General features: G+C 39.5%; 2 protein-coding genes across 8 annotated transcripts in view; one reads left to right on the top strand and one right to left on the bottom strand.

Moving 5' to 3' along the window:
* clcn1b (chloride channel, voltage-sensitive 1b) overlaps positions 1–13,171 on the top strand; it is a 30,513-nt gene extending 17,342 nt beyond the window's left edge. For 3 of the 5 annotated variants that reach the window (XM_047156600.2, XM_047156607.2, XM_047156606.2), the window contains exons 7-23: positions 2,171–2,249; positions 2,692–2,817; positions 2,938–3,022; positions 3,204–3,305; positions 5,634–5,718; positions 5,876–6,031; positions 6,218–6,287; positions 6,411–6,521; positions 6,609–6,822; positions 6,950–7,083; positions 7,432–7,613; positions 8,272–8,344; positions 8,989–9,071; positions 9,593–9,637; positions 9,740–9,844; positions 10,107–10,193; positions 12,343–13,171. In XM_047156600.2, the coding sequence (XP_047012556.1) occupies positions 2,171–2,249; positions 2,692–2,817; positions 2,938–3,022; positions 3,204–3,305; positions 5,634–5,718; positions 5,876–6,031; positions 6,218–6,287; positions 6,411–6,521; positions 6,609–6,822; positions 6,950–7,083; positions 7,432–7,613; positions 8,272–8,344; positions 8,989–9,071; positions 9,593–9,637; positions 9,740–9,844; positions 10,107–10,193; positions 12,343–12,738 (2,133 nt within the window). In that variant the 3' untranslated portion in view covers positions 12,739–13,171. The remainder of the gene's footprint in view (positions 1–2,170; positions 2,250–2,691; positions 2,818–2,937; positions 3,023–3,203; positions 3,306–5,633; positions 5,719–5,875; positions 6,032–6,217; positions 6,288–6,410; positions 6,522–6,608; positions 6,823–6,949; positions 7,084–7,431; positions 7,614–8,271; positions 8,345–8,988; positions 9,072–9,592; positions 9,638–9,739; positions 9,845–10,106; positions 10,194–12,342) is intronic. The other 2 variants (XM_017473322.3, XM_053682035.1) reach the window with 2 other exon arrangements.
* Positions 13,172–13,480: 309 nt separating this feature from the next.
* Positions 13,481–25,179, bottom strand: part of fam131bb (family with sequence similarity 131 member Bb) — a 28,890-nt gene continuing 17,191 nt past the window's right edge. Inside the window, exons 3-9 of one of the 3 annotated variants that reach the window (XM_017473295.3) lie at positions 23,660–23,695; positions 23,055–23,160; positions 21,742–21,966; positions 20,906–21,046; positions 19,558–19,895; positions 17,674–17,931; positions 13,481–17,479 (exon numbers count right to left, since the gene is read on the bottom strand). In XM_017473295.3, coding sequence (XP_017328784.1) covers positions 17,249–17,479; positions 17,674–17,931; positions 19,558–19,895; positions 20,906–21,046; positions 21,742–21,966; positions 23,055–23,160; positions 23,660–23,695 — 1,335 coding nt within the window. In that variant the 3' untranslated portion in view covers positions 13,481–17,248. Of the gene's footprint in view, positions 17,480–17,673; positions 17,932–19,557; positions 19,896–20,905; positions 21,047–21,741; positions 21,967–23,054; positions 23,466–23,659; positions 23,696–25,179 lie in introns of all 3 variants that reach the window. The other 2 variants (XM_053682060.1, XM_017473304.3) reach the window with 2 other exon arrangements.

The raw sequence follows: 25,179 nt of genomic DNA, 5'->3' as shown, positions 1-25,179 counted from the left end.
TGCAGCATATACACACTGTCTTCTGAGGGATAAGAGTTGAGAGGAATGTGATTCCCCAATGTCTTCCTCTCACTCTGCTCTGCTCTGGGCACTGGATCTTCCAACTTGTGGTTAGCTGTCCATAATAACAATTATAATTACATCGGGACATAATATACCTGATAAAACTGCAGCTTTGCACAACACCAGCAATTTCTCTCATCTACAGTGCTGTGAAAAAGTATTTGCTCCATCCTGATTCCTTCTGTTTTTGTGTATATTTAGTAGTTTTTCAACGAAATACAACATAAAACAAAGGCAACTTGAATAAACACACAATACAGTTTTTAAAAATTTTTTGAAAAACATTTTAGTGAAGCAAAAAATGTTATCCAGCACCTATCACCCATGTGAAAAACTAATTGCTTAAATTAACTGCTTAAACTTAAAATCTGGTTGTGCCACCTTTAGCAGCAATAATTGCAACCAAATGTTCCCAATAACTGGAGATCAGTCTTTCACAGCACTGTGGGGAATTTGGCCTACTCTTCTTTGCAGAACTGCTTTAGTTCATCCACAGTCAGGACATTGACTAGGCCACTCCAAAACTTTAATTTAGCTTTTTTTGAGTCATTCAGAGATGAACTTACTCCTATGCTTTGGATCATTCAAATCCAGTTGTGCTTGAGTTTCAACTTATGGACTGAAGACTGGACATTCTCCTTTAGGATTTTCTGGTAGAGAGCAGAATTCATGTTTCCCTCAGTTATTGCAAGTTGTCCAGGCCCTGAAGCAGCAAAGCATCTCCACACCATCACACTACCACCACCATGCTTGACTTCACCATGTACATGTAGGTATGAATTCTGTAGGTATGTAAGTATGAAACCATGTAAGTATGAATTCTGTGTTTGGGTTTACGCCAGATGTAAAGGGATCCCTGTCTTCCAAATAGTTCCGCTTTCGACTCATCAGTCCATAGAACATTCTCCCAAAAAGTCTGAGGATCATCAAGGTGTGTTTCTGCAAATTTCAGACGAGCCTTAATGTTCTTCTGGGTTAACAGTGGTTTATCCCTCACCACTCTTCCATGGATGCCATTTTTGCCCAGTGCCTCTCTGATAGTGGAGTCATGAACAGTGACCTTTATTGATGCAAGAGAGGCCTTTAGGTCCTTTGATGTTGTCATTGGCTCTTTGTGACTTCCTGGACGAATTTTGGAAGGTCGTCCACTTTCCATTTGGAGATAATGGCTCTCACTGTGGTCCTTTGGAGTCCCAGAGCCTTTGAACTAGCTTTGTAACCCTTCCCAGACTGATGTATTTCAAGAAGGCTTCCTTATCGTTTCTGGAATTTCTTTTTAATTTTGGCATAGTGTGTAAGAGCTTTTAACCAACTTCATGTTGGTGAAAAAGTTCTATTCAAGTTCTCATCAAAGTTGATTTGATTGAACAGGGTTTGCAGTAATCAGGCCTGGTTGCATCTAGTCCAGCTGAACCCCATTATGAAAACAGTTTCATAGCGTAACTATGGGGATAAATACATTTTCACACAGGCCCAGTTGGTATTGGATAAATTTTTTGCTTCAATAAATTAAAAACTGTATTTTGTATTTACTCGGGTTACCTTTGTTTGATCTTTTTATTTGATTTTGTTTTAATTTCTGAAACAATTTAGTATGAGGTACACACAAAACCAGAAGAAATCAGCACATACTTTTTCACAGCACTGTATCTATCTATCTATCTATCTATCTATCTATCTATCTATCTATCTATCTATCTATCTAATTGTGTCTCTGTCTACCTACCTGTCTGTCTGTCTGTTTATCAATCTACACTAGAGACACAGTTATTAAGGGCAGCTAATGTAAAGTTGGTGCTTTTTTTGAGAGTGTGTGTAGTTCTGTAGAGAGTTTTATCTCAGACTGGTTGAAATTCCTCACTGGAGTCTCTGGGATGATTTAATTACTTTATCCATTTGTTTTCCCACTGTTCCCCTGTTCTCTTATTCACATTATTCTCTCATCGCAACTCTCTTTCCTTTTTTCATTCCATTTAAATTTCCCATCTTACTTTCCTCTCACCCACACGCTGGCCTCTCTTAGCTGTTCCTTTACTTTCCCCCTCTTATCTTCTCTCCCCTCAGTCCTCTATAACAATCCTTCCTCTACCTGTCTCTCTCTCAGTAGAACCCCTATGGTTACACTGATATTCTGACAGTGGGGTGTGCTGTAGGGGTCGGCTGCTGTTTCGGCACTCCTCTCGGAGGTAAAAACACACTTTTGCTCCCACTTGCTGTTTTTCTTTTCACAGTTTCTTTTCATCAATGTACAAATCATTTTCCCGTAATCATATTACTTACATAATCAATAACACAGTATCTGCTACTGTATAACATCAATGCTATATAATATACTGTATGAGTCATTGTCATTTGTACCACAGTTCTTATTCATGTCTCCTTCAGCAGGATATCTTCTCACGCTCCTCTTTTCTGACCTGTTTTCTCTTTCTGCTCAATCATCTTCCCATCTTTCCATTTTCTCCCTCTTACATGTCCTTCATTCATCTTAGTTTTTCTTTCTGTATTCTTATCTGTGTATATTTCTCATGCAACTTTTTCACCTTTCTCTTTCTTTATTTCTCTCTCTCTCTCTCTCTCTCTCTCTCTCTCTCTCTCTCTCTCTCTCTCTCTCTCTCTCCCTTGCAGGTGTGTTGTTCAGTATTGAGGTCACATCCACTTATTTTGCTGTGAGGAATTATTGGAGAGGATACTTCGCTGCTACGTTCAGTGCATTTATATTCAGAGTGCTATCTGTATGGAACAAAGACTCTGGTCGGGCATGCACACAAAAACCTTTTTAATGGGGCAATATAAATGCATAATTCACAGTTCACTGAGCTGATGAATGATTTTTATTGATGGTGAGATTCACTGTTTGCTCTTTTCCCATAGTCACAATTACAGCTCTGTTCCGCACAAAATTCCGGATGGACTTTCCGTTTGACCTGCAGGAGCTGCCAGCATTCGCTGTCATTGGGTGTGTTTAGCATATTACACATAGAACTATTCAATTTAACAGAGAATATGTAGCTCCATTTCCGTATTTTATGAATCAGAGTTCATTCTGCTGCAGGGTTTTTTGGTGTGTGAGAAAAAGAGATTGTGTGTGTGTGTGTGTGAATTTAAAAACTCTCTGAATGATCTTCTATTTCTTATAGGATCTCATGTGGATTTCTGGGAGCATTCTTTGTTTATCTGAACAGACAGGTTGTTCTGTTCATGAGAAGACCAACAGCCCTCACTCAGTTCCTCACAAAATAGTGAGCCCATCCCATATATGCATGCATTCCTACAAATTATGTCTCTATGTCAAATTATGCCTCTCTCTCTATATATATATATATATATATATATATATATATATATATATATGTATATATATATATATATATATATATATATATATATATATATATATATATATATATATATATATATACACACACACACACACACACACACATATATATATATATATATATATATATATATATATATATATATATATATTATTATTATTATTATTATTATTATATATAATATATATGTATATATTGTTCTCTGCTTGATATCGCTTTGCTTGTATCTTTCTCATTTGTAAGTTGCTTTGGATAAAAGCGTCTGCTAAGTGAATAAATGTAATGTAAATGTATATATATATATATATATATATATATATATATATATATATATATATATATATATATACATACACACACACACACACACACACACACACACACACACACACACACACAGTCCCACTAATACTCCTAATATTGTAACTCTAATATTGGCACCCTTGGTAAATATGAGCAGAGAAGTCTGCAAAAAAAATTTATCTTTTGTTAAAAAAAATTCACAAAAATACTCTGCTCTCATGGATACAGGGGTATAAATATGAGGTAACACATAGGCCAAATTCCCTTAGTTATTCAAAACAATGGGCAAGCCCAAGGAATGTAGCTGTGATGAGCTTCACAAAATGGGAAGTGGCAATAAGAACATAGCACAAGCATTGAAAATGCCCATTTCCACCATCTGGGCAATAATGAAGAAGTTCCAGTCAACTGGAAATGTTATGAATCAACATGGAATTGGACGTGTGTCTATATTTTCTCAATGCACTGTGAAGAGGATGGTTCGAGTGGCCAAAAAATCTCCAAGGATCACAGCTGGGGAATTGCAGAAGTTTGATGTGTCTTGGGGTCAGAAAGTCTCCAAAACTACAATCCGAATTCACCTACATCACCACAAGTTGTTTGAAGAGTTTCAAGAAAACTCCTCTACTCTCATCCAAAAACAAACTCAAGTGTCTTCAGTTTGCCAGACACTACTGGAACTTCAAATGGGATCGGGTTCAATGGTCAGATGAAACCAAAATAGAACATTTTGGCAATAAACACCAGGTGGTTATGACGCACAGAGAGCGGTAGCCATATGGAAAAGTTCCTCATGCCCACAGTTAAATATGGTGGTGGCTCTTTAATGTTTTGGGGCTGTTTTTCTGCCAGAGGACCTGGACATTTTGTTAGGATACATGGCATCATGGACTCTATCAAATATCAACAGATATTAAATGAGAACCTGACTGCCTCTGCCAGAAAGATTAAAATGGGCCGTGGTTGGATCTTCCAGCAGGACAATGATCCAAAACATACCAAAAAAATATTTTACTGACCACAAAATCAAGGTCCTGCCATGTCCATCCCAGGCCCCTGACTTAAAACCCATGGAAAACCTGTGGGGTGAACTGAAGAGGAGAGTCCACCAGTGAGATTCTGTATGGAGGAATGGTCTCAGATCTCTTGCCATGTATTCTCCAACCTCATCAGGCATTATAGGAGAAGACTCAGAGCTGTTATCTTGGCAAAAGGAGGTAGAACAAAGTATTGACTAAAAGGGTGCCATAATTGTTGCACACCTATATTTAACAAAGATATTTCTTTTTTGATAAAAAAGTGTTTTGTTGGCAATTGTTCGATATACATGAGAGCAGAATGTTTTTGTGATTTTTTTTAACAAAAGTTCAAAAGGTTAAACACTGAAGACAATTTTTCACAGCCTTCTTTGCTCATATTTACCAAGGGTGCCAATATTAGTGGAGGACATTGTATATACACCATGGGCTGTCGGAATACTCGATTCCGATTGGCTGGAAGCTGTGCGTTGAAACCGTGTACACCACAGGTAGTTCTGGTCAGTATAATCACCAGTCTAAATGAATGCGCTGCCTGTAAACAACTGTAAGCATCGTAACATACAGTTAAACTCACAGCTTCATAGACAGACGTTATATTAGTAGACAGACGCCATAATTCACACACGCACAGTCTCTCTCTCTATATATATATGTGTGTGTGTGTGTATATGTGTATATATGTGTGTGTGTATATATATATATATATATATATATATATATATATATATATATATATATATATATATATATATATATATAATATGAATTATGTATTCCTATCCATCAGTTATATGTTTGATTATTATTATTGTTTACTTGTGACATGCATCACTATATGACTTAATTGCTGCATTTTTATAGCTGTATTGTTGTGTGTTTGTTTTAGCCGGTTGATTTACCCTGGTGTGGTGACTCTCATTATTGCCACCTTCACATTTCCGCCAGGCTTTGGCCAGTTTATGGCTGGTGAGGTATGTTGCTCTGTCTGTGATTCACTCAACAGATTTAGCGGGTTTAGGGCTCAGAGGTCTATTTGATGAGATACACTTGTGTGGGTTGTGTGTTGGCCTTGCTTTTTTTTCTCCAAATTTGAAAACGTGCACTTTATCTTCCCTGTTCCCTGTGTAGCTGATGCCGAGAGAGTGTATCAACTCTCTGTTTGATAACTACACATGGACAAAAGTCTGGGACCCCACAATGGAACCTGGCCTGGGCCGCTCCACTGCCTGGTTCCATTCAGAAGTCAGCGTCTTCATCATCCTAATCCTCTTTTTCATCATGAAGGTACATGATTACATGCATGTTATGTGCTTACAAATAATGAAACATATGATACATGTGGTCCTGCAATATTTCTTAAGGTAGCCTCAGCGAAATTTAGGACAGGATTTTCTCTTATTCTCTTATACTTGCATACATATGCCTTGTTCTTTTTCCTTCTGGCTGTCTTTATATTCCTCTGTGGCTCAGTTTTGGATGTCTGCAGTATCAACAACGATGCCTATTCCCTCTGGTGCCTTCATGCCAGTCTTTATACTTGGTCCGTAAGTCTAAATGAGATTAGGTTTGAGATTAGTTCCAAATTTTTTGCACAATAATGATGTATTTGATGGGGGTAAGACCCGAGTGAATCCTGTACTGTGCTCAAATGTTAAATGTTTAGGAGCTGCATTTGGCCGGTTGGTGGGAGAGATCATGGCCACACTTTTTCCGAATGGTATTCTCTTTGATGGTATTGTTTACCGAATCCTACCTGGAGGCTATGCTGTGATCGGTCAGTAAATGTTCAACATCACCTCCTAGGTTTATCTTATGTCCCACAAAATTTTGGTCATATTTGTGTGAATGTCTGGATGTCTAGGTGCCGCAGCGATGACTGGTGCTGTTACACACACAGTTTCGACAGCAGTGATCTGCTTTGAGCTGACTGGGCAGATCTCTCACATTCTACCCATGATGGTGGCAGTGATCTTGGCTAACATGGTGGCACAGGGCCTGCAGCCATCCCTCTATGATTCCATAATCCAGGTCAAAAAGCTCCCCTATCTCCCAGAGCTTGGTTTTGGACACATCAGGTATTCACACACACACACTGAAAAACATCTCACTGATCTCTTCTCACCATTATTTCATTCATTTCAATGAGTAGTTTTCAGTGAACTTCCTTTAACGTGATATTTCTGAACTCTGCTCTTCTCTCAGTAAGTATAATATCTGTGTGGAGGACATCATGGTGAAGAAGGTGAAGTTTTTGTCTCCTCAGACCACCTACCGTGAGCTTCTTCACCTTCTGGAGACCACTACCCTCAAAACCATCCCTGTGGTTGATTCTAAAGGTATGCAGGTGCATGTGCATGTGTGCAAAAGTACAGTTAAGTGCAAAAGTTTGTATACCCTTAGGACAAGATAAAGACGGCAAAGAAATATTTTGTATAAAAAAAAGACATTTAGTGTGTTAGTGTGTTGATATACATGTTCTAGTAACTTGTACGCCCAATCTTGAAGAACAGTGTAGTTCTGAATAGTTCAGAATATACAATGGGAATCAAATACCTTTATATAACCTCACCAGATACAGAGTAAAGAGAATTCTGTGTATGTAGAAATTATTTGTGCGTATTAATAAAGGGATTTAAGTGAACCTAACTTGCAAGATAAACATAACATCATATTTCTGTCCTTAGATTCAATGATTTTGTTGGGCTCTATTGAGAGGTGTGAGCTTCAAGCAGCATATGACTGGTGGCTGTCAGTAGAGAGACGGATTACTAACCAAGGTCAGGGAATGCGCAGTCCAGGGTCCGTGGTCAGCTGGGAGTCCTTTAATTTGGTAGATGAAGAAGAAGGAGAGGAGAGCAAGGAAAAGGTGAGACTGGGGTTATGATGGATTCAAACAATGCAGTATATAGCGCAATGTCAATGTGATTATATTTAAATGAGGACCTGGGTTAATCCAACTATTTCCAGGTGCTACTAAATTACCTACTGTTTTTGACCACATCAAGAGTATTAATAAGTTTTCATGGCTGCATCCACTTCACCACTGCATATCAATATTAAACACTTTGTGAATCAGGAAATTAAAGGGGGTATTCTAATGATAACTAAAGGTATAAAGCCATATTATATTTATAAATATAAAGTAAATAGGGGCACAGTGGCAGCACGTTTGCTTCTTACCTCCAGGGTTGAGGGTTTGATTCTTGCCTCCGCCTTGTGTGTGTGGAGCTTGCTTGTTCTCCCTGTGCTTTGGGGGTTTCCTCTGGGCACTCCGGTTGGTATTATGTGATTGTGCCCTGCAGTTGCTTGGCACCTAGCCCAGGGTATCCCCCACCTAGTGCCCTGAGTGCCCTGTGAAGGCAGTAAAGAAAATGGATTTTTCAAGGAGAAATAAAAATGTTATTACAAATGTCACCCAGTGAAAATAATCAGGCTTCTGTTACATTTAAAAATCAAGGTGAGATGTGTTTACAGTTTACTTGAACTTGGATCTCTGTTTTGGTGCTCTTTAAACTAATTTGCAGGAAAACACATTCTCTGAGGAGCAGAACGGCCCAGTGGACACAGTGGGGGATCCCACCAATCACACAGCACCTGGTGAGTCTGGCTCAGGTGTTGGATTTGTATCTCTACTCTTTTACTTACAATAATTATGAATAAAATGGTCAGAAACCAGTTGTAAAAAACCGAGAGTTAGCTATTCATCTGAGATTTCCTGAAATATCCAAACCAAATGCACTTCATGCTCTTTCCTCAAGTGTCCTAGATCCACTTCCCAATAAGCTGCAGGCTCTTTTTTCTAGTACCGTTGTTCCTTTTGCAAATACAACACAGGCTCTTACCTCTAATCCCCTAGTCTGCCTTCCCAGTGCATGGCAGGCTCTATACTCTAGTCCCCTATTACCTTTTCCAAATGCACCGCAGGCCCTTTTCTCTAGTAATCTAATCCCATTCTCAAACGTGCTGCAGGCTTTTTCTTTTAGTCCCCTTGTCCCTCTTCTGAATACACTGCGGTCCCTTTCCTCTAGTGTCCCTTCCCAATGCATTACTGGCCCTTTTCTGTCATTTACTAGTTACTCTTCCCAATCTGACTGGCCTGATTAATTATCATTGCATACGCTGTTCCTTACTATCTGGCTGGTTTTAAGTGTGTACAGTATGGAACAGACAGGATATATGGATTTGCTTTAGAGCCTCGGTAGAACGGTTCATGTCTGGACTGATCTTATGATTAATCGCAGGTGTACTTGGGTTCATGAGGAGCACACTCCATCGCCTCTTCTCAAACTCAAACTCATCCTCGTCGCAACAGGCTGAGCCACAGGTGCATCTCACACATACATAAACAGCAATTAAGGAAGATAGTCTGTGTCATAAAAATGACTTCACTGGCCTAGTTGATCATTTGCTCTGAAATGGTAGAGCAATTTGATGACTTTTTTTCCCCTTTGCAAATTAGATTTGAACTAAACTTTGGTTGTTGACAAAGGTCTTCACTGTATCACTGTAACACTAGGTGGAGACAAATTCTTCCATTTTCTTATGTTGCATCTTCAGCAGCACTTCTGCCATATTTAGGCATTTGCAGCTTTCTAGGCCACTGAACCACTGTTTCTCTGACTAAGCAATTCATTTGTCATGTTTGTCATCAGTTATGCAGTACAGTATTTATAGCTGTGAAGTAGAATGAAAAACAATGATGCTCTTATTTTTAATATGAATTATGAAGCCATCTTTTTGTGTTTGTTTTCATCTTTTACTCTTACTGTCTTTTTCTCACTTGAGCTTTTTCACATATTTTCATAAAAGTGAAAAAATGAAACACTTTTTATGTCTTTTTTCCAGGATGCATTGCCCACACCGGTAACAGACAGCATGACTCCAGAGGAGGTGAACAGAACGATTTTCTTTTATTTCTTCCTGTCTTTTCTGCCTAACCCAATCAGTCATTATAACATCATCACTGATGCAGCTTCTGATTGGCCTATACAGATCAAAGCTTGGGAAGATGCTGAGCTGGATAAGCCGATCGATATTGATCAGATTCGCATCGATCCCTCCCCGTTTCAATTGGTGGAAAGAACATCGCTGCATAAGGTAGCTTCATGTAAATGTGCAGGCTGGAACACTGATACAGAACTTTCGTGCCAACCAGTGAATTAAACCTACACTAATAATATATTTGTGTTGGACTTGCTTTAACATCAAGACACTGGTTGATAATACGTTTTCCAGACCTCTGCAGAAAAAGAGGCAATTTGTTCTCAGATGACAACAAGCATTAGTATCTGTCATTATATATATAGTACATGCTGCATATTTTAATATATACATATACTTCTTGGTTTCTCTCTTTCAGACACACACACTCTTTTCTCTGTTGGGTCTCAGTCATGCCTATGTCACCAGCATAGGTAAACTAGTGGGGGTCGTTGCACTCAAAGAGGTGAGTCACTCTCATGTCCTTCATCTTTTGTCTCTTTTCCCCTTGTTTGTTTGTTTTTAATCAGAATTATGATGTGGGGGGCATGGTGGCTTAGTGGTTAGCACATTTGCCTCACACCTCCGGGGTTGTGGGTTTGATTTCCGCCTCCATCCTATTTGGGTGTTCGCCCCATGCTTTGGGGGTTTCCGCCGGCTACTCCAGGTTCCTCCCCAAGTCCAAAGACATGTGTTGTAGGCATTTCTATAATGTGTGTGCGATTGTGACCTGTGATGGGTTGGCACCCGATGCAGGGTGTCCCCTGTCTGGTGCCCTGAGTTCCCTGGGATAGGCTCCAGGCTCCCCAAAACCCTGTGTAGGATAAGTGGTACAGAATATTGGGCGGCTGTGTCTCAGGTGGTAGAGCGGGTTGTTCACTAATCGTAGGGTTGGCGGTTCGATTCCTGGCTACACGTGACTCCACATACTGAAGTGTCCTTGGGCAAGACACTGAACCCCAAGTTGCCCCCGATGGCAAGTTAGCGCCTTCTACCATTCTTCTACCATTAGTGTGTGTGTGTGTGTGTGTGTGTGTGTGTGTGTGTGTGAGTGTGAGTGTGTGTGAATGGGTGAATGAGACACAGTGTAAAGCGTTTGGAAACGCTAAGATTAAAAAAGCACTATATAATTGCAGACCATTTACCAGAATATAGATGGATGAATAGAATTATGATGAACAAATAAATGAAATGTCATTGTAATGATCTGATATGTGTGAAAAGGTATTTGATTTCTTCTGTTTTTGTCTTGATAACACAAAGAAAATCCTTCTAAACACAAAATACAGTTTTTAAATGATAATGTTATTTATTAAAGCAAAATGGTTATCCAATAACAACTGGGCCTGTGTGAAAATGTATTTGCCCCAGTAGTTACTAATTCTCCAAACCTATGAAACTGCGTTCATAATGGGGTTCAGCTGGACTAGACACAGCCAGGCCTGATTACTGCAAACCCTGTTCAATCAAATCTACACTTATGTAGAACTTTTCCAACAGCATGAAGTTGGTTAAAGGATCATACCCAGTAATACATTATGCCAAAGTTGAAAGAAATTCCAGAAATGATAAGGAAGAAGGTGATTGAAAAAAAAATCAGTCTGGGAAGGGTTACAAAGCTATTTCAAAGGCTCTGGGACTCCAAAGAACCACAGTGAGAGCCATTATCTCCAAATGGATAAACATAGCACAGTACTGAACCTTCCCAGAAGTGGCCGACCTTCCAAAATTCCTCCAAGAGCACAGCATCTACTCCAGCAAATACTGGAAGTCACAAAAGCAGACCTCTGCAGACCACAAAACTGCAGACCTGTCTTGCACCAATAAAGGTCACTGATCATGTCTCCACTATCAGAAAGACACTACGCAAAAATGTGGTGAGCGATAAACCACCGTTAACCCAGAAGAACATTAAGGCTCGTCTGAAATTTGCAGAAACACACCTTGATGGTCCTCAGACTTTTTGGGAGAATGTTCTGTGGTCTGTTGAGTTGATTGGAAGACAGGGGTCCCTTTACATCTGGCAGAAACCAAACACAGATTTCTACAAAAAAGAACATCATACCTATGGTCAAGCATGGTGGTGGAAGTGTGATGGTGTTGGGATGCTTTGCTGCTTCAGGGCCTGGCAACTTACAATAACTGAGGGAAAAATAAATTTTGCTCTCTACCAGAAAATCCTAAAGGAGAATGTCTGGTCTTCAGTCTGTAAATTGAAACTCAAGCGCAACTGAATTATGCAGCAAGATAATGATCCAAAGCATAGGAGTAAGTCCATCTCTGAATAGCTCAAAAAAAGCTCAATTAAAGTTTTGGAGCGGCCTAGTCAATTTCCTGCCTTGAACCCGATTGAGATGCTGTTGCAGGACCTTAAATGGCAGTTCATGCTCAAAAACCTGCCAATGTGTATGAACTAAAGCAGTTCTGCGAAGAAGAGTGGGCCAAAATTCCACCAAAGTCTGATCTCCAGTTATCATAAGCATTTGGTTGCAGTTATAGCTGCTCATCTCAAGATCATAAACTATTTAGTATGAGATATACACAAAAATAGAAGAAATCACAACACTGTATTGAAATGTATGCCATATGTTTAATGTACAAATGTGAACAATCAGTTTCTGCCACAGCTTCAGAAGGCCATAGAAGGTTCAACCCGCAGTGGCGTGCGCCTGCGCCCCCCTCTGGCCAGTTTCAGAGATGCCAGCCGTAAAACCAAGGAGCACCCCCACCCGACCTCTGCCCCCTCTTCTCCCACTCGAGACAGAGAGCTGTGGAGCGAGGGAGAAAAGAAAGAAATGACAGATGAAGCAGAGCCCAAATTGGATGAGTCCAAAGAAACAGAGTGCAAGGTCAGTGTAGACAACAACAGCAGAAGTCCAGATAATTCAGCTCAGGAGCAGCCGCCCTCCGCTTCCTCTCCCTCTTCTCCTTCCATCCCTCTCACATCCCTCCATCCTCTGCCTGAACAGGAGACAAATGCAGAGAGAGAGAGTGATGATGAACTGGTTTAAGGACTTTCAGGATTTTTTTCTTACACAAACTTAACCCTCTGTAGAGGGTCTCCATTGAGACACTGGTGAGTTTTGGCTGCAGATGGGTTAGAAAGATATAATATGTGATGTGAAGTTTTTCTACATTTTTCTACATCTGACATAGATCCCTTGTTCTCAAGGCTAAGTCTCTCCCCACCTGTCTCAGGACATCATGTGTGTCTCAAATGTATCAGCCCTCCCTTAGTCTGTCTCACTGTCCGAGTGTCCTTTTGTCTGACATTGAAAAGCAGGTGCTTGAACATCAGCTCTAATCAGCATGTTTAAAACTTCCATTAGATAGATGATCCATTAAATTGACTCCAAATAATTTAAGCTATAGAATATTGTTCTTCTTATTATACTGCTTGATTATGATTCAGATTATTATTAAATGATTATAATGGAATTATTACCACTGTCCTCAAAATGTGATTCATATGTTTTCTGTTGATTTTTAAAAAAATTATTATTATTTTACTTCTTTTTTATTTTGTTAATGACCTTGCTTCATTTTGATCTTAAAGAAAACACTTCATTGTTTCAGAAAAAAATACAATACAGAATGACAGAAATACTTTTTCTTTGTTTATTTGTTCGTTTTTCATTATTGTCATTTGGGGAGGGATGTTGAATAGGAATGAGTATTTGTCTACGTTTGGGGAGGGTTTTCTTTTTTTAAAATCTCGTGCAGGAAAAGGGAAGAGAGAGCGCGAGACAGAGACAGGGAGAGAGAAAGTGAAAGCACACTGGAAGAACCATGTCATTAGACCCTTCAGACAAGCATGCATAGATATAGGCATCACAGATCAAATTCCCACTTACACTTATTCAAATAAGTCCATATCCAAATACAATCCAAAAGAATTCATATCTGTCTGTTTAGAACATATTTGGATCACATTTCTAACAAACAGTTGAACCTTTACATAGTTTGACAAACAAAACCTGTGGATGATGATCACTTTGTATTGTGATTACTCCATTAAAAGGAAAACCAGGGTTGGAGAGACAGAAGCTGAGAAAGAAACAGAAAAACAGATCGAGACTAAAAAAAACAACAACAACAGAACAGTTTATAGAGTCATGCCCATTACGTTGCATTATATTGAAAGATGGCAGTAGAGTCATACAAAAAATTTTTAAAATCACAAACAATCTGTTGTCACGAACAGTAATAACCAAAGAAATACATTTGGTTTGTGATTATTACTATATTCATCCATATTTCTTATCTTACATATAAAGCAATAAAATACCTAGCAGGACATGACATTACTCTTCAGGTTATGAGGGGGTGTCCTGATCTTCTCATAAGTCAAGCCCAGCTATGCAAGCCAACATACAATTAGTGTGCATGTTGATTTGGCTGAACTGAAACTGAACTAAATGAATTCAAATGAAACGTATTAAATCAGCCTTGTTTCTACAGTACAAGATGTAGCCAAATAATATATGGCACACATTCTATTTTAATCGATCCAGCAGCCCAGACAAGAAAATGCTGAGCATTGCACCAAATTGCTCTACGTTCATTTTGCTCTACATTCCACTTTGACTTTTAGACACATTGACACATTTCTCATATTGATCTATGAATTTAAAAATAAATTCCCCTCCCAACGGTTCGAAGATTTCCTTCACAGGTATCTGTTCAGTAGATAAAAGATGACGTTGCAGCGAATTAAGAGGATATCAACCAGTGACTTACTGAAGAGTGATGTCATTTCCACCAAATAGGTCTACATCGCTAAATGATAAAGAAGTTCTCTCCCAAAAGAACTCTTAAATAAATAAATGAGCACATATCATTAACTTAGTGCTCCCTTCTGCCAGGCACTAAGACTGGACAACAATGGAAACTCATAAGAACTCTATAACAAGCACTGACAAAAATGAAAGCCTTATAAACATTGGCTCTTACGTCACTATTGTCAGGAGTGTTTAATGTTTGTATTACCTGCATATAATGAGAATGGTTATATGTGGAGCCTTAGCTAGCAGAAGATTGAGTAAAATTCCACAAAGATGTACAGACACGTACGCATAAAACTTCCCAACAGTTCCAGTCTCCATGCCTGTCTCAGGAGCTCAACAGAATGACGTGCTCTATCATATACTGGAGGGAGGGCTCATAATTCTGTACAAAAATAAACATTGTCCCAACATTGCATAAATAATCAATCAATAAATTCTTTCAAGTGAATAAATGACATTATATTGTTGTATTTGGCTTTCACGTTAAGCTTCAGAAATCAACTGAAGTGTTCTCCCCCAAAAAATGAATAAATAAATAAATAAATTGAAAGGAAATTGACCAGGATATGCACAGTCCTGGATGTTGTCATTTTGTTCTCCTTGATAGATCACACATAGCAAGAACGAGTGAAGGAGATAACCACCGTGTCTTCATTTACTTTACTCAGCTCAGATGCAAACATAACAGATCACACAGTGTGTCCAGCCATAGCCACTGTAGTGTCCAGTAACCATGACGAACAGGAAGACGCCTAGTCCATTCTTATTGGCCTGAGTTCTTCACCAGAGTCTGTTAGAACGAGTTTCCAGATAATATGTCCCATATTTCAGTTGATTTATTTACATATGTTGATCTCAAGGACAAATGTCTGCTGTGTACAATACAGGCTTTAAATGTCCAGCAGTAAATCAAGTTGTGTTAAGTTACAAACAGAAATCAAGACATGTCGTATAAAAATAAAGAAATAACTGAAAAGGGTTAGCAGTATTTACATAAATGTAATTGAAAACATCTTAAATGAACATGTGTATTGGATTTTGTTGTTATTGTTGTTTTTCTTTTTTTGCCAGTAATGCAGCATTTTTCATCCAACTCACTCATACACTCGCTTGTCTTAATATATTGTAGTCCATTCAGACCTTTTATGTTGTTCGATTTGGTTCAATTCCAAACACATTTCATGAACATAGACAGTCACTAAACAAAAGTGCAAATGAACCACAGCCATTCAATTCCAGTCCATCTTCTGACATTCTGTCAGTTGTACTGTGAAGGTCAATCCTGTAAAGCTTCTTTTTCCTCTCAGGGTGGTACCGAAATCCAGAAAGGCTGTGCAGCTCTGTGCCTTAATCACTCCACTGTATGGGACATCATATTACACTGACATATAGCATGCATGCCAAAGGTGACACAGAGAATGACGCCCACTGTGATACAATCTTCTGCAGCACAGTGTGTGTATTATATGCTGTTCTGTTTGTGTGTTCATTAATAAGCTTAGAACTGCTGATGTGTCCTAAACAGATGGGCTGGCACATAAAAATTCATTAGCTCACTTTAAGTGAATAGTCTTCCCCACATACCCCAGGATGGGAAATGAGTGCATTTTACAACCTTCACAACCTTTAGAGTATTAACAGAAGTGATGATTATTCTGTGATTATTGAATTTGGTTCACGCGGACGTGTCATTAAGAAGGTGCAGGTCCATCTCAAACTGACGTGCCAGATTTTAACCCTATAAAATAAAATAAACCACATGGAGTAAATTTTAGAATTGTTGAATTTGGGGGTTTTCTAAAACAGCTCACTGGTTTTCATCTCTCAGCAACTGGTCCAAAGTAAGAACATTTGAGCTGGAGCATGAGAGTCTGTAAATGTGCACATGTCATGTGGAAGTACACTAGATTGCATGCTTAATACTTTAAATGCAGGTCTGGGTGTGCATGTGTTTGCGTGTGTGCGCGTTTGTTTGCTTGTGTATGCGTGTGTGTTTGCGTGCGTGTATTTGCGCGTGTGTGTTTGTGCGAATGTGTTTGCGTGTGTTTATGCGAATGTGTTTGCATGTGTGTGTGCGTGTGTGTGCCGGGTGTGCGTGTGTATGCATGTGTGTGTGTATGCGTGTGTGTGCGAGTGCAGATGTCTGTGAATTGATGGGTGATGAATAACCAATAGGGAAAAGAACGTTTTTGCTCCATGGGTATTCAAATCCATTTCATAATTAGTTTTCTGTGGCATCAGTTTAACTTCTACAATAATACGTGATATCTATAAAGGATGAAGAAGCTGTTGACTGAAACACAGCCGACTTTACACTATACCTTATGTTTATTACGTTTAAATTGCTTTATTAGAAATGATCCTTTTTGGGCTGTATGTATCAGGTGTTTCTGGTGTTTTTGTTATGATGGTTTATGTAGGTTCTTAGCAAAGAGTAGCAACCATGTAAATAGCATGCATGTATTTAACCTTTGTTTTAACCACTGTCTGTGCTCATCTCTCCAAATCCCCTTTGTATATATCTTTATCCACCCCCCTCTCTCTCCCTCCTGTGCTCCTCTTAAGAAGTGTAACATTTGTTAGAAAATCCTATCATTTTCTCCTTATTGTATTTTCAGTCACACAAGATCCATCACAAAGGAGCAATTCCTGAAAAGTGACGGATCAATTCAAAGAGTTGATTATGTAGCATTAAGTGTTGATCGAACTCAGTTCTCCTTGGTGCTCCTAACACTCATTTTGTTACCGTGGCACTGGCCGATGAGGATTCTGACTCCTCCTCTTTTTCCTCCAGTATTTCATTAACAGACGGTGTGACATCGGAAGGTTTCCATTCTGTGATTGATTCCCCAGGGACCTGTCCCGGACTGCTTCCTCCTGCTGAGGTCACTTCCTCTCTCTGTGCAGCTGGAGAAGGAATTAAAGTCACTGGTTCTGGTTCCATGCATAACATTACCTCTTCCTCCTGAGATGAGGGGGGAAATAAATTAGTCTTTTTGTGTATATACAGTGTGTCTGTCAGGTGTTTGACTGTGTGACATCTTCTTGAATATCACAGCCTAGTTCCAGTCTTTGGAAATTTTGAATTCGCTGTAGCCTACTAAGCACTTACGTTCAGCACTTTGACTAGCTAAGACCTGCATGGTGACTAGACCTCACCTTGATCTCGTCCTCTTCTTGAGCTTCCAGTAAAGGTGAATGTTCTGTTCCCATGTCTTCTGAGGGGGCCGTTAGATTTCCATCAATGGTTGCACCCAGGCCTATATACCCACCTACTTCAGCCGGGTAGGTCTCAGTAAGCCCTGCCCCCCACAGATCCACCAGGGGTGGGTGAGTGAGTGGCGGTAGACTGTGGATGGTGCTGTTGGGCGTAACCTGTAAAGACTGTGTGGTACTATGTATTCTTTGTTCCAATATCTGAAACAGAGGACGGAAAGAATGGAAATAATAATTTCTCTCATTATTAGTCAGTGTCATTCTAAGGCAGTAATCTAATTACTGATTTTATTTGTGTGAAAGATTCTGTCAAGATGGTTTTAAAATATTAACATATATTATTTGTGATACTTTGTGTTACTTCATAGGCATTTATTAAGCATAGATTCTATAACTGGAAATCCTTAAAGGGATAGTTCACCCAAAAACGTTCACCCAATGTCATTCAAAACCCAAAAGACTTTCGTTCATCTTCGGAACACAAATGAAGACATTTTTAATGAAACCTGGGAGATTTCTGTCCCTCCATTTACAGTCCAAGTAACCAAAAGCTCCAAAAAGTTCATAAAGCCATTGTAAAATAATACTCCAGTGGTTTAATCCCAATTTTATGAAGTGATACGAATGCTCTGTGTGTGCAAAAAGCCTCAAAATAAAGCTTTATTCTCAAAACATCTTCACTTGACGCATACGTATTGTGTTACGTGAGAGCCGACAAAAAAACACAAGTCCTCCTCCTATGTCAAAATCTGTAGACATCTTTGCTACAATGATTGTTCTATGTGACTCAGTTTGTGTACAGTGTCCCTCTTCCTCTGCTGTTGTATCGCGAGAGCAGACGTTCTTTTACGTTGCCTTTATGTACTTTTTGGAGCTTGAACGTTTTGGTTTCTTGGACTGTAAATGGAGGGACAGAAATTTCCCAGGTTTCATTAAAATGTCTTCATTTGTGTTCCGGAGATTTGGAACGACATGAGGGTGAGTAACTGATGACAGAATTTTCATTTTTGGGTGAACTATCCCTTTAACTACAATTTACAAATCTAATCTGAACTACATGGGTGTGTGGGATCACACAATGATTGGCAATTCTGTCTCAAGAACAACACAAACAGCCAAACAATGGTAGAAAAGTCATTAGGAATGACAAAGCAGAACATCACACGTTAAAAACGTTTCTAGTGCATAGTTCTAGGGGCAAAACATTAGACTATTTGATAGCTAGGAAGCCAGCTGTCTCATTAAGGTTAGCTAGAAACTTGCTCGATAAGTTTGTTTTTAGTAGCGGTGACGAACAAAAAACAAGTCCCGAAAGCTAGCTAGCTTGATAATGTATAATAAACTATAATGGCTAGTGTTTGCTTGTTACTAAGCTAAATAGCTAGCTGGTGAGTTGATGTTAGCTAACAACTTTTTGCATGTCTTGCTTGTGGGTAGTCTGAATGTTTTGTTGGAGGAATCCAAAGATAGAAGTGTGTCAGCTATTGAAGACATGTCAAATGGAAATTCGAGCGCATTTTTCTTCTGACACATTTCTGAGTGAAATAAACATATTTGGCTGGGCATACCTTTGCTAATTTGACATTTTTATTAGTGGAAGATTATGTGGTCATGCACCAAGGACATGAGCTAATTAGACAAAAAGGTCAGTTTTCTGAATCTGACGAGGGTTTCGAAACGTTCCACTAGGATATTTAGCTATCACCATGTCAACGTATAGAGCCCATCAAATGAGCAGCAAAATATATTCAAGATTATAGTATAAACTAGTATAAGGCTACTTAAGGTACATTTCAATGTAGCTAGCAGTGCTTTAGGCAGAATTACCTGTTGCTGTTGCTGATACTGCATTATCTGTTGTTGCTGGTATTGCTGTATCTGCTGTAGTTGCTGTAGTTGCTGTATCTGTTGTAATTGGCTCTGGTGTTGTTGGATGAACTGCTGCTGATGTTGCTGTGATAGGAAGTGAGCCGCAGCATTTCCATCATAGCTGCTATCACAGGAAGTTCCCCCAGTCATGACATAGGAGCCTGTGGCTGGAGAGGCTACTCCTGACTGCTCGTTGCTGATTGGCTCCCAAGCATCTGAAGAGGAGAGGCAGTAGAGGCCCTGCGAGATGTACGCGTGAGGCCACACTTCTGCAGAGGAGTGGTGTAATATCTGGTCTGAAAATGAAACAAAGAAACCTTTTTATAACAGCTTCATATCTCCATAGGGCTATTAAATTGGACAGCCTTAATTAGCATTATTAGCAAAGTACATTGAATGAGACCGAACCATTTTCTCAGCTTTTCAAATTCATGCCAGTATTTTTTCTGCGAATACACTGCAGAACTATGATCTGATTCTTATATGGTGAAGTTTGTGGAAGCACATCTCATGGAAAGGTTTCACAAGGGTTTCATCATATTACGGAAGGCTCAATCTCAGCAAATGTAGTGATAGCTGCTGGTCATAACATTTCAGACCGCTTTTCTGGGATTTTTTTTTTAAATCAGTTTGGTATAGAATTCAAAAATAACTTTTGAAGGTGGATTCTAAAAGGGAACAGACCGATAGTAATCACCTATATCATCTAAAACCTGGGACGACATTGAGAGGCAAGAGTGAGTGAAAAGAGTCATGGGCTAAAGTTTTTAGGAATGTGAGAAATGTTCAGCAAGTCACTGATTCTTGACCCTTAGGTATTTTAGCCTCAGTATATGCTAAATTTCAAATAAAGTGGCGATTACTAACCCCTTTTCACCCTCCAAAAATGATCATCTTACTTTTTACTTTTTAAAAAGTGTCCTGCAGGGATCAATATTAGGTCCTATCCCATTTCCTTTGTCTATAAATGATTGCCTTGGTGTTGAATGGCTGTAATATTTATTTATATGTTGATTATGCTGTGCTGTATTGCTCATTTGGCTATAGCAAGACTTCAAGTTGCATTTAATAGCGATAGCAAATAGCAAAATGATAGCAACATAGTTTGAAAAATCCCAAACTGCTACAGAATGCATATATTGTATATACTGATGTATATATTTCTCTCCATCTCTTTTTGACTTCTGTCTTCCATTTTTTGTAACTATGCACTGCCATAAACAGGCCATAAAGTTTCCCCAATGTATTTCCCAGCATCACAGTAAACAATGAAAGATTATCATAATGATTCTGGGAGTTAAACTACCTCGGCTGGTGATGCTCTCCTGATTGGCCTCACTCAGATGGGCAACACTGCCTTGGTTGGAGCCTGCACTCATGCTTTCTCCGTCCATGGAGTTCCAAGCTAGCAAAGTGGCCTCGGATATTGCAAACTGCTGCATAACACCTTAAAGAACAAAGAGGCAGAGGTAAGCAAGTATGTCGACTCTATCACCTCAATTTCACTATCAGAACCTGGAATATATTGTGGCATAAAATTGGCGTAGGTTCATCTGATATGTTTTGAGGTATGATAAAACTGGTGTGGTTTCACAGTAGTTAAGAAACTGTGCCTGGGAACAGAACATTCTTCATCTAATTATTGCTAGTCGAAGAACAGCATGATTTCAGTATCAATGTCAATCACATACAATTAGTTCAAGCATTTTTTTTACATTTTCATGGTTTACATTCTTCAATGCAATCAAAGCAGCTCCCTCCTACTCATTCTGCTCGTTTTCCTACATCTTAAATTCCCAGCACAGTATGAGGCATCATCATAAACTTCCTCTGAAATCTGAGTAATGAGGACAAGTGCTGAGACAGCTCAGACACAATATTATAAAGATGAGATAATAAAAGCTCTGCACAGCATTGCCATATTCCCACCATCACTATAAATAAAAATCATAATCCTCTCACACTGATTTATATTCAAACAAGTTGCACAACAAGCATAAGGGCTGTTAAACGTCTTTTGGTAGTAACACCTGATGCAATGTATAACGGCAGATTCTACACTGTAGGCGCTCATACATGTAGATTCCTGATGTGGGTATTGACTCATGCTTAATCCTAAACCTTTTCTTTCTCTCTCTTTACCTGCTGCAAAGCGTGCCTCCTTCTCTCCATCGCTAAGGTCACTGTAGGCGTCATTCTCCAGCTTACGCTCGTGCTGAAGATTGCGGGTGGAGATTCGGCCAGCACTGGAGCCTCCCGGTCCCACCGTCTGCATGCCCCAGTTCTGCCACTCTATCATATGGGCCACACGACCCTGCGCCATGGCTGTCGGCTTTGTCACCTTGTCCTTCATAGACCGAGACACTCCTGAAGTGGAAGGATGGAAAGACGAGTAAGAGAAGGTGTCATGGACAAAATTAGAGATGAGAAGAACAGTAGTACAGAGATGGTGGAGTTAGCAGATCAGTTTGTAATGAGACATATGAGATGCAGACATACGAGATGCGGTGATATGAAAGATGACTAACACAGTGTTTACACTGTCAATACATGCTCAGGAGCTAGACTGGTGTAACAAATGAGGTGGAATGAATGGAGGCTTTGAATTGATTAGGTGAATGTAAAGCTGTTTTCTAATGAGAGTGTGTGCGAATTGATTTGGGGAAAGAAAATGGTGACAGATGATGATGAATTTAGAAGGTTAATTGGAGAAAGATGAGGGTGCAGTCTGAGGAATGACACTGTGGCTTGTTGGAATAATCTGTCTCTGCACTATCACTAATATACACCAGGTTTAGGTCCACTATTCCTGTAAATAGCTTATGTTATACTGCAGTGTGTTAACCACATTTGATCTAAGCCTAACCTATGACATAATATACTGCAGGCTTCTCTATATATGACCGCTTACATAAGATTCATGGAAGAAATGGTTTCATCAATTATTTACACTGGCAATGCCAGAGTTCTATAATAAAATCTGACATCAGGAGACCTCATGACCTCGCCTTCCATCAAATGAAATGATGATTATAAATTAAATATTAAGGGAAAAAAATCTGAAAAACATCAGACTGCACTGTACTTCAGTACACACACATGATAGTCTGAGAGACAGAAAGACACTAATACATCACAAAACACTGACTGATCTCCACGCTGCACTCCACAAGCACTTAACACACAAAAATAACTGCAATTCCCGTCCATCACCACTCCCGAAACAACAAGCCATAGAAAAAAAAATGTGTTGTGGGTAGTGTATTTCATTCTGAGTAAGCATCTCTTCTGATATCTGATATTCCACCAATGGATTGACATGCCATTGGCGAGCATTGTAAATGGAAACAGGGAGTGAAAAGGGCAGCCACAAGGGGCCATGTTGCCTCCGTCTCCACCCACTCAGACTGGAGCCAACATGGGGTCAGTTACCAGTTTACAGGACAGACACACACCTGACACACCTGACAGTGAGGACTTAGCCAGAGCACCAATGCCGTAGGCGTTGGAATTCCGCTTCTTTAGCTGGGGCAAAATGGAGGTCGTGTCCTCCATGGATTGCTGGATGGGAAGAAGATAGTGGAGATAGAGAAGAAGAGAGGGAATGGGAAGAAAAAAAGAAAGTGCAGCAGAAGAGGAACAGTGAGGGAGCAGGACGTGCACCTCAGCAGAGAGGATAGGGAAAATTGAGTGTGAAATTTTATGAATATTTGGAGGGATAGAAAGGGCAGAAGTGATGGGAGAGGTGGTGATAGACACAGAGTTAGTGTTTTAACATGGGTGTGAAGTACTACATTTCCCAACAGTCTGCTGGTCAGTGTCTATCCTCTTGCAATTTTGGGAAGTGTAGTTAGTGCAACAAGTTACTGCAAAGTCATTAGAGAGCGAGAGAGAGAGATAGACAGAGATAGACAGAGATAGACAGAGAGAGACAGAGAGAGAGACCATAGGTACTGAAATGAGGGGTGAAGGAAAGTTATCTAACGTGAGTTTTGAAGAAAAAGCAAAGCAAAGGTAAGAAAGAAAGGTAAAATGATGGACTGATAATCACAACACTTACATTGATTCCATCCCATGAAAAGTCTGTTCGGCCATGCTGAGGGAAAGAGGGGAAGAAAAATGGGGACAGGGAGGAATGGGGAAATAGGAGAAGACAGCAAGAATGGCGACAATAGAAAGGAGACAGGAGGAAGGAAAGAGGGATTGTGACAAAAGAAGGCAGTTTTTAAAAAATATGCAAAATAGAAGGAAGTATAGAAGAAGGAAAGGAAAGAGAGGGAATCTGTGTTCAAGACAGAAAACAGAGGTGGAAATATGTTGTGCTTGTATGTCAGTGTATATTGTTATAATTGCCTTCATGCCGTTGATGGCAAATCATATATTATTAGTGTTAAAATGTAAAACACAGAAAGGCTCAGTCTTATCTAGCAATAACAGCAGGAAATGAGACTGTTTTTGGAGGAAGCTTGATTGCCACAACATAAACATAAACACAGATGTCCTATATAAAAAAAAAAGGCCAAAGTCGTCTCCACCTGCTGAGGAGACTGAGGTCTTTTGGTGTGTGCAGGACCTTGCTAAAATCTTTCTATGACACTGTGGTAGCACCTGCTATCTTCTATGCAGTAGTTTCCTGGGGAGTTGGGAGCACAGAGAGGGACAGGAAATGTCTTAACAAACTGGTTAAGAGGGCTAGCTCTGTCCTGGTCTGCCCTCTGGACAGCATAGAGGTGGTGGGGGAGAGGAGGATGTTAGCTAAGCTGGCGTCTATCATGGGCAATTCCTTTCACCCGCTGTATGAGACATTGGGGTCCCTGAGCAGCTCCTTCAGCAGCAGACTGAAGAGCGTTACCGCAGGTCCTTCATCCCTACTGCAGTCAGACTCTTTAATGCAAATAACAACATAATGTAGCACTGCTAGTTGTTTTTGCATCATCAGCCTACACATTCACAACAATTCTGCAATATGAACATTTATTCATTTATTACTATTTGTTGCTCACCCTCTATTATTAATTGTGCAATAATCCATTTAGCACTTTTCTGTATACATACGAGGTGTTACTCATCTGTATATATTCACATTTGTATTCATCTGTACATACATTGAGGTGTTCATATTGTACATATCCACATTTTTTTTTACTACTATAATTCTTATTTTTCTATTCCTATTGTATATATATTTATGGGCATTTTTTCAGTTCTATTCCTATTTAATGTGCATTCTTTCCTATGTGTTTCCTATGAGTTTTTGAGTAATTGAGCTGCTGTAACGAGGGAATTTCCCCAGTGTGGGATCAATAAAGTTTTTATCTTATAACTTATTGATTGCCATCCCTGTATGTATTACTTTCTAGCTGCCAGTTATTAATGTAACAGTAGGTTGAGTCAAGGCAGTTTTTTATTTTATTAGAAACTCAAAAAGGTACTATTAATCCCATTGGCCAGACAGACAAAAGACCTTCCACAAAGCTCTGCTTAAGGCCATGTCTATTTTGCACAGATTCAGAAGAGACACTGCTTGATATGGTTGTCACACACTACAAAACACCAGAGCCTGCACTGTACCTAGCATAT

This window comes from Ictalurus punctatus, chromosome 1 (genome assembly GCF_001660625.3).
Source record: "Ictalurus punctatus breed USDA103 chromosome 1, Coco_2.0, whole genome shotgun sequence".
Classification (NCBI taxonomy): domain Eukaryota; kingdom Metazoa; phylum Chordata; class Actinopteri; order Siluriformes; family Ictaluridae; genus Ictalurus; species Ictalurus punctatus.
Note: the sequence above shows the minus strand (reverse complement) of the source record. Positions and strands in the feature narration are given on the sequence as shown.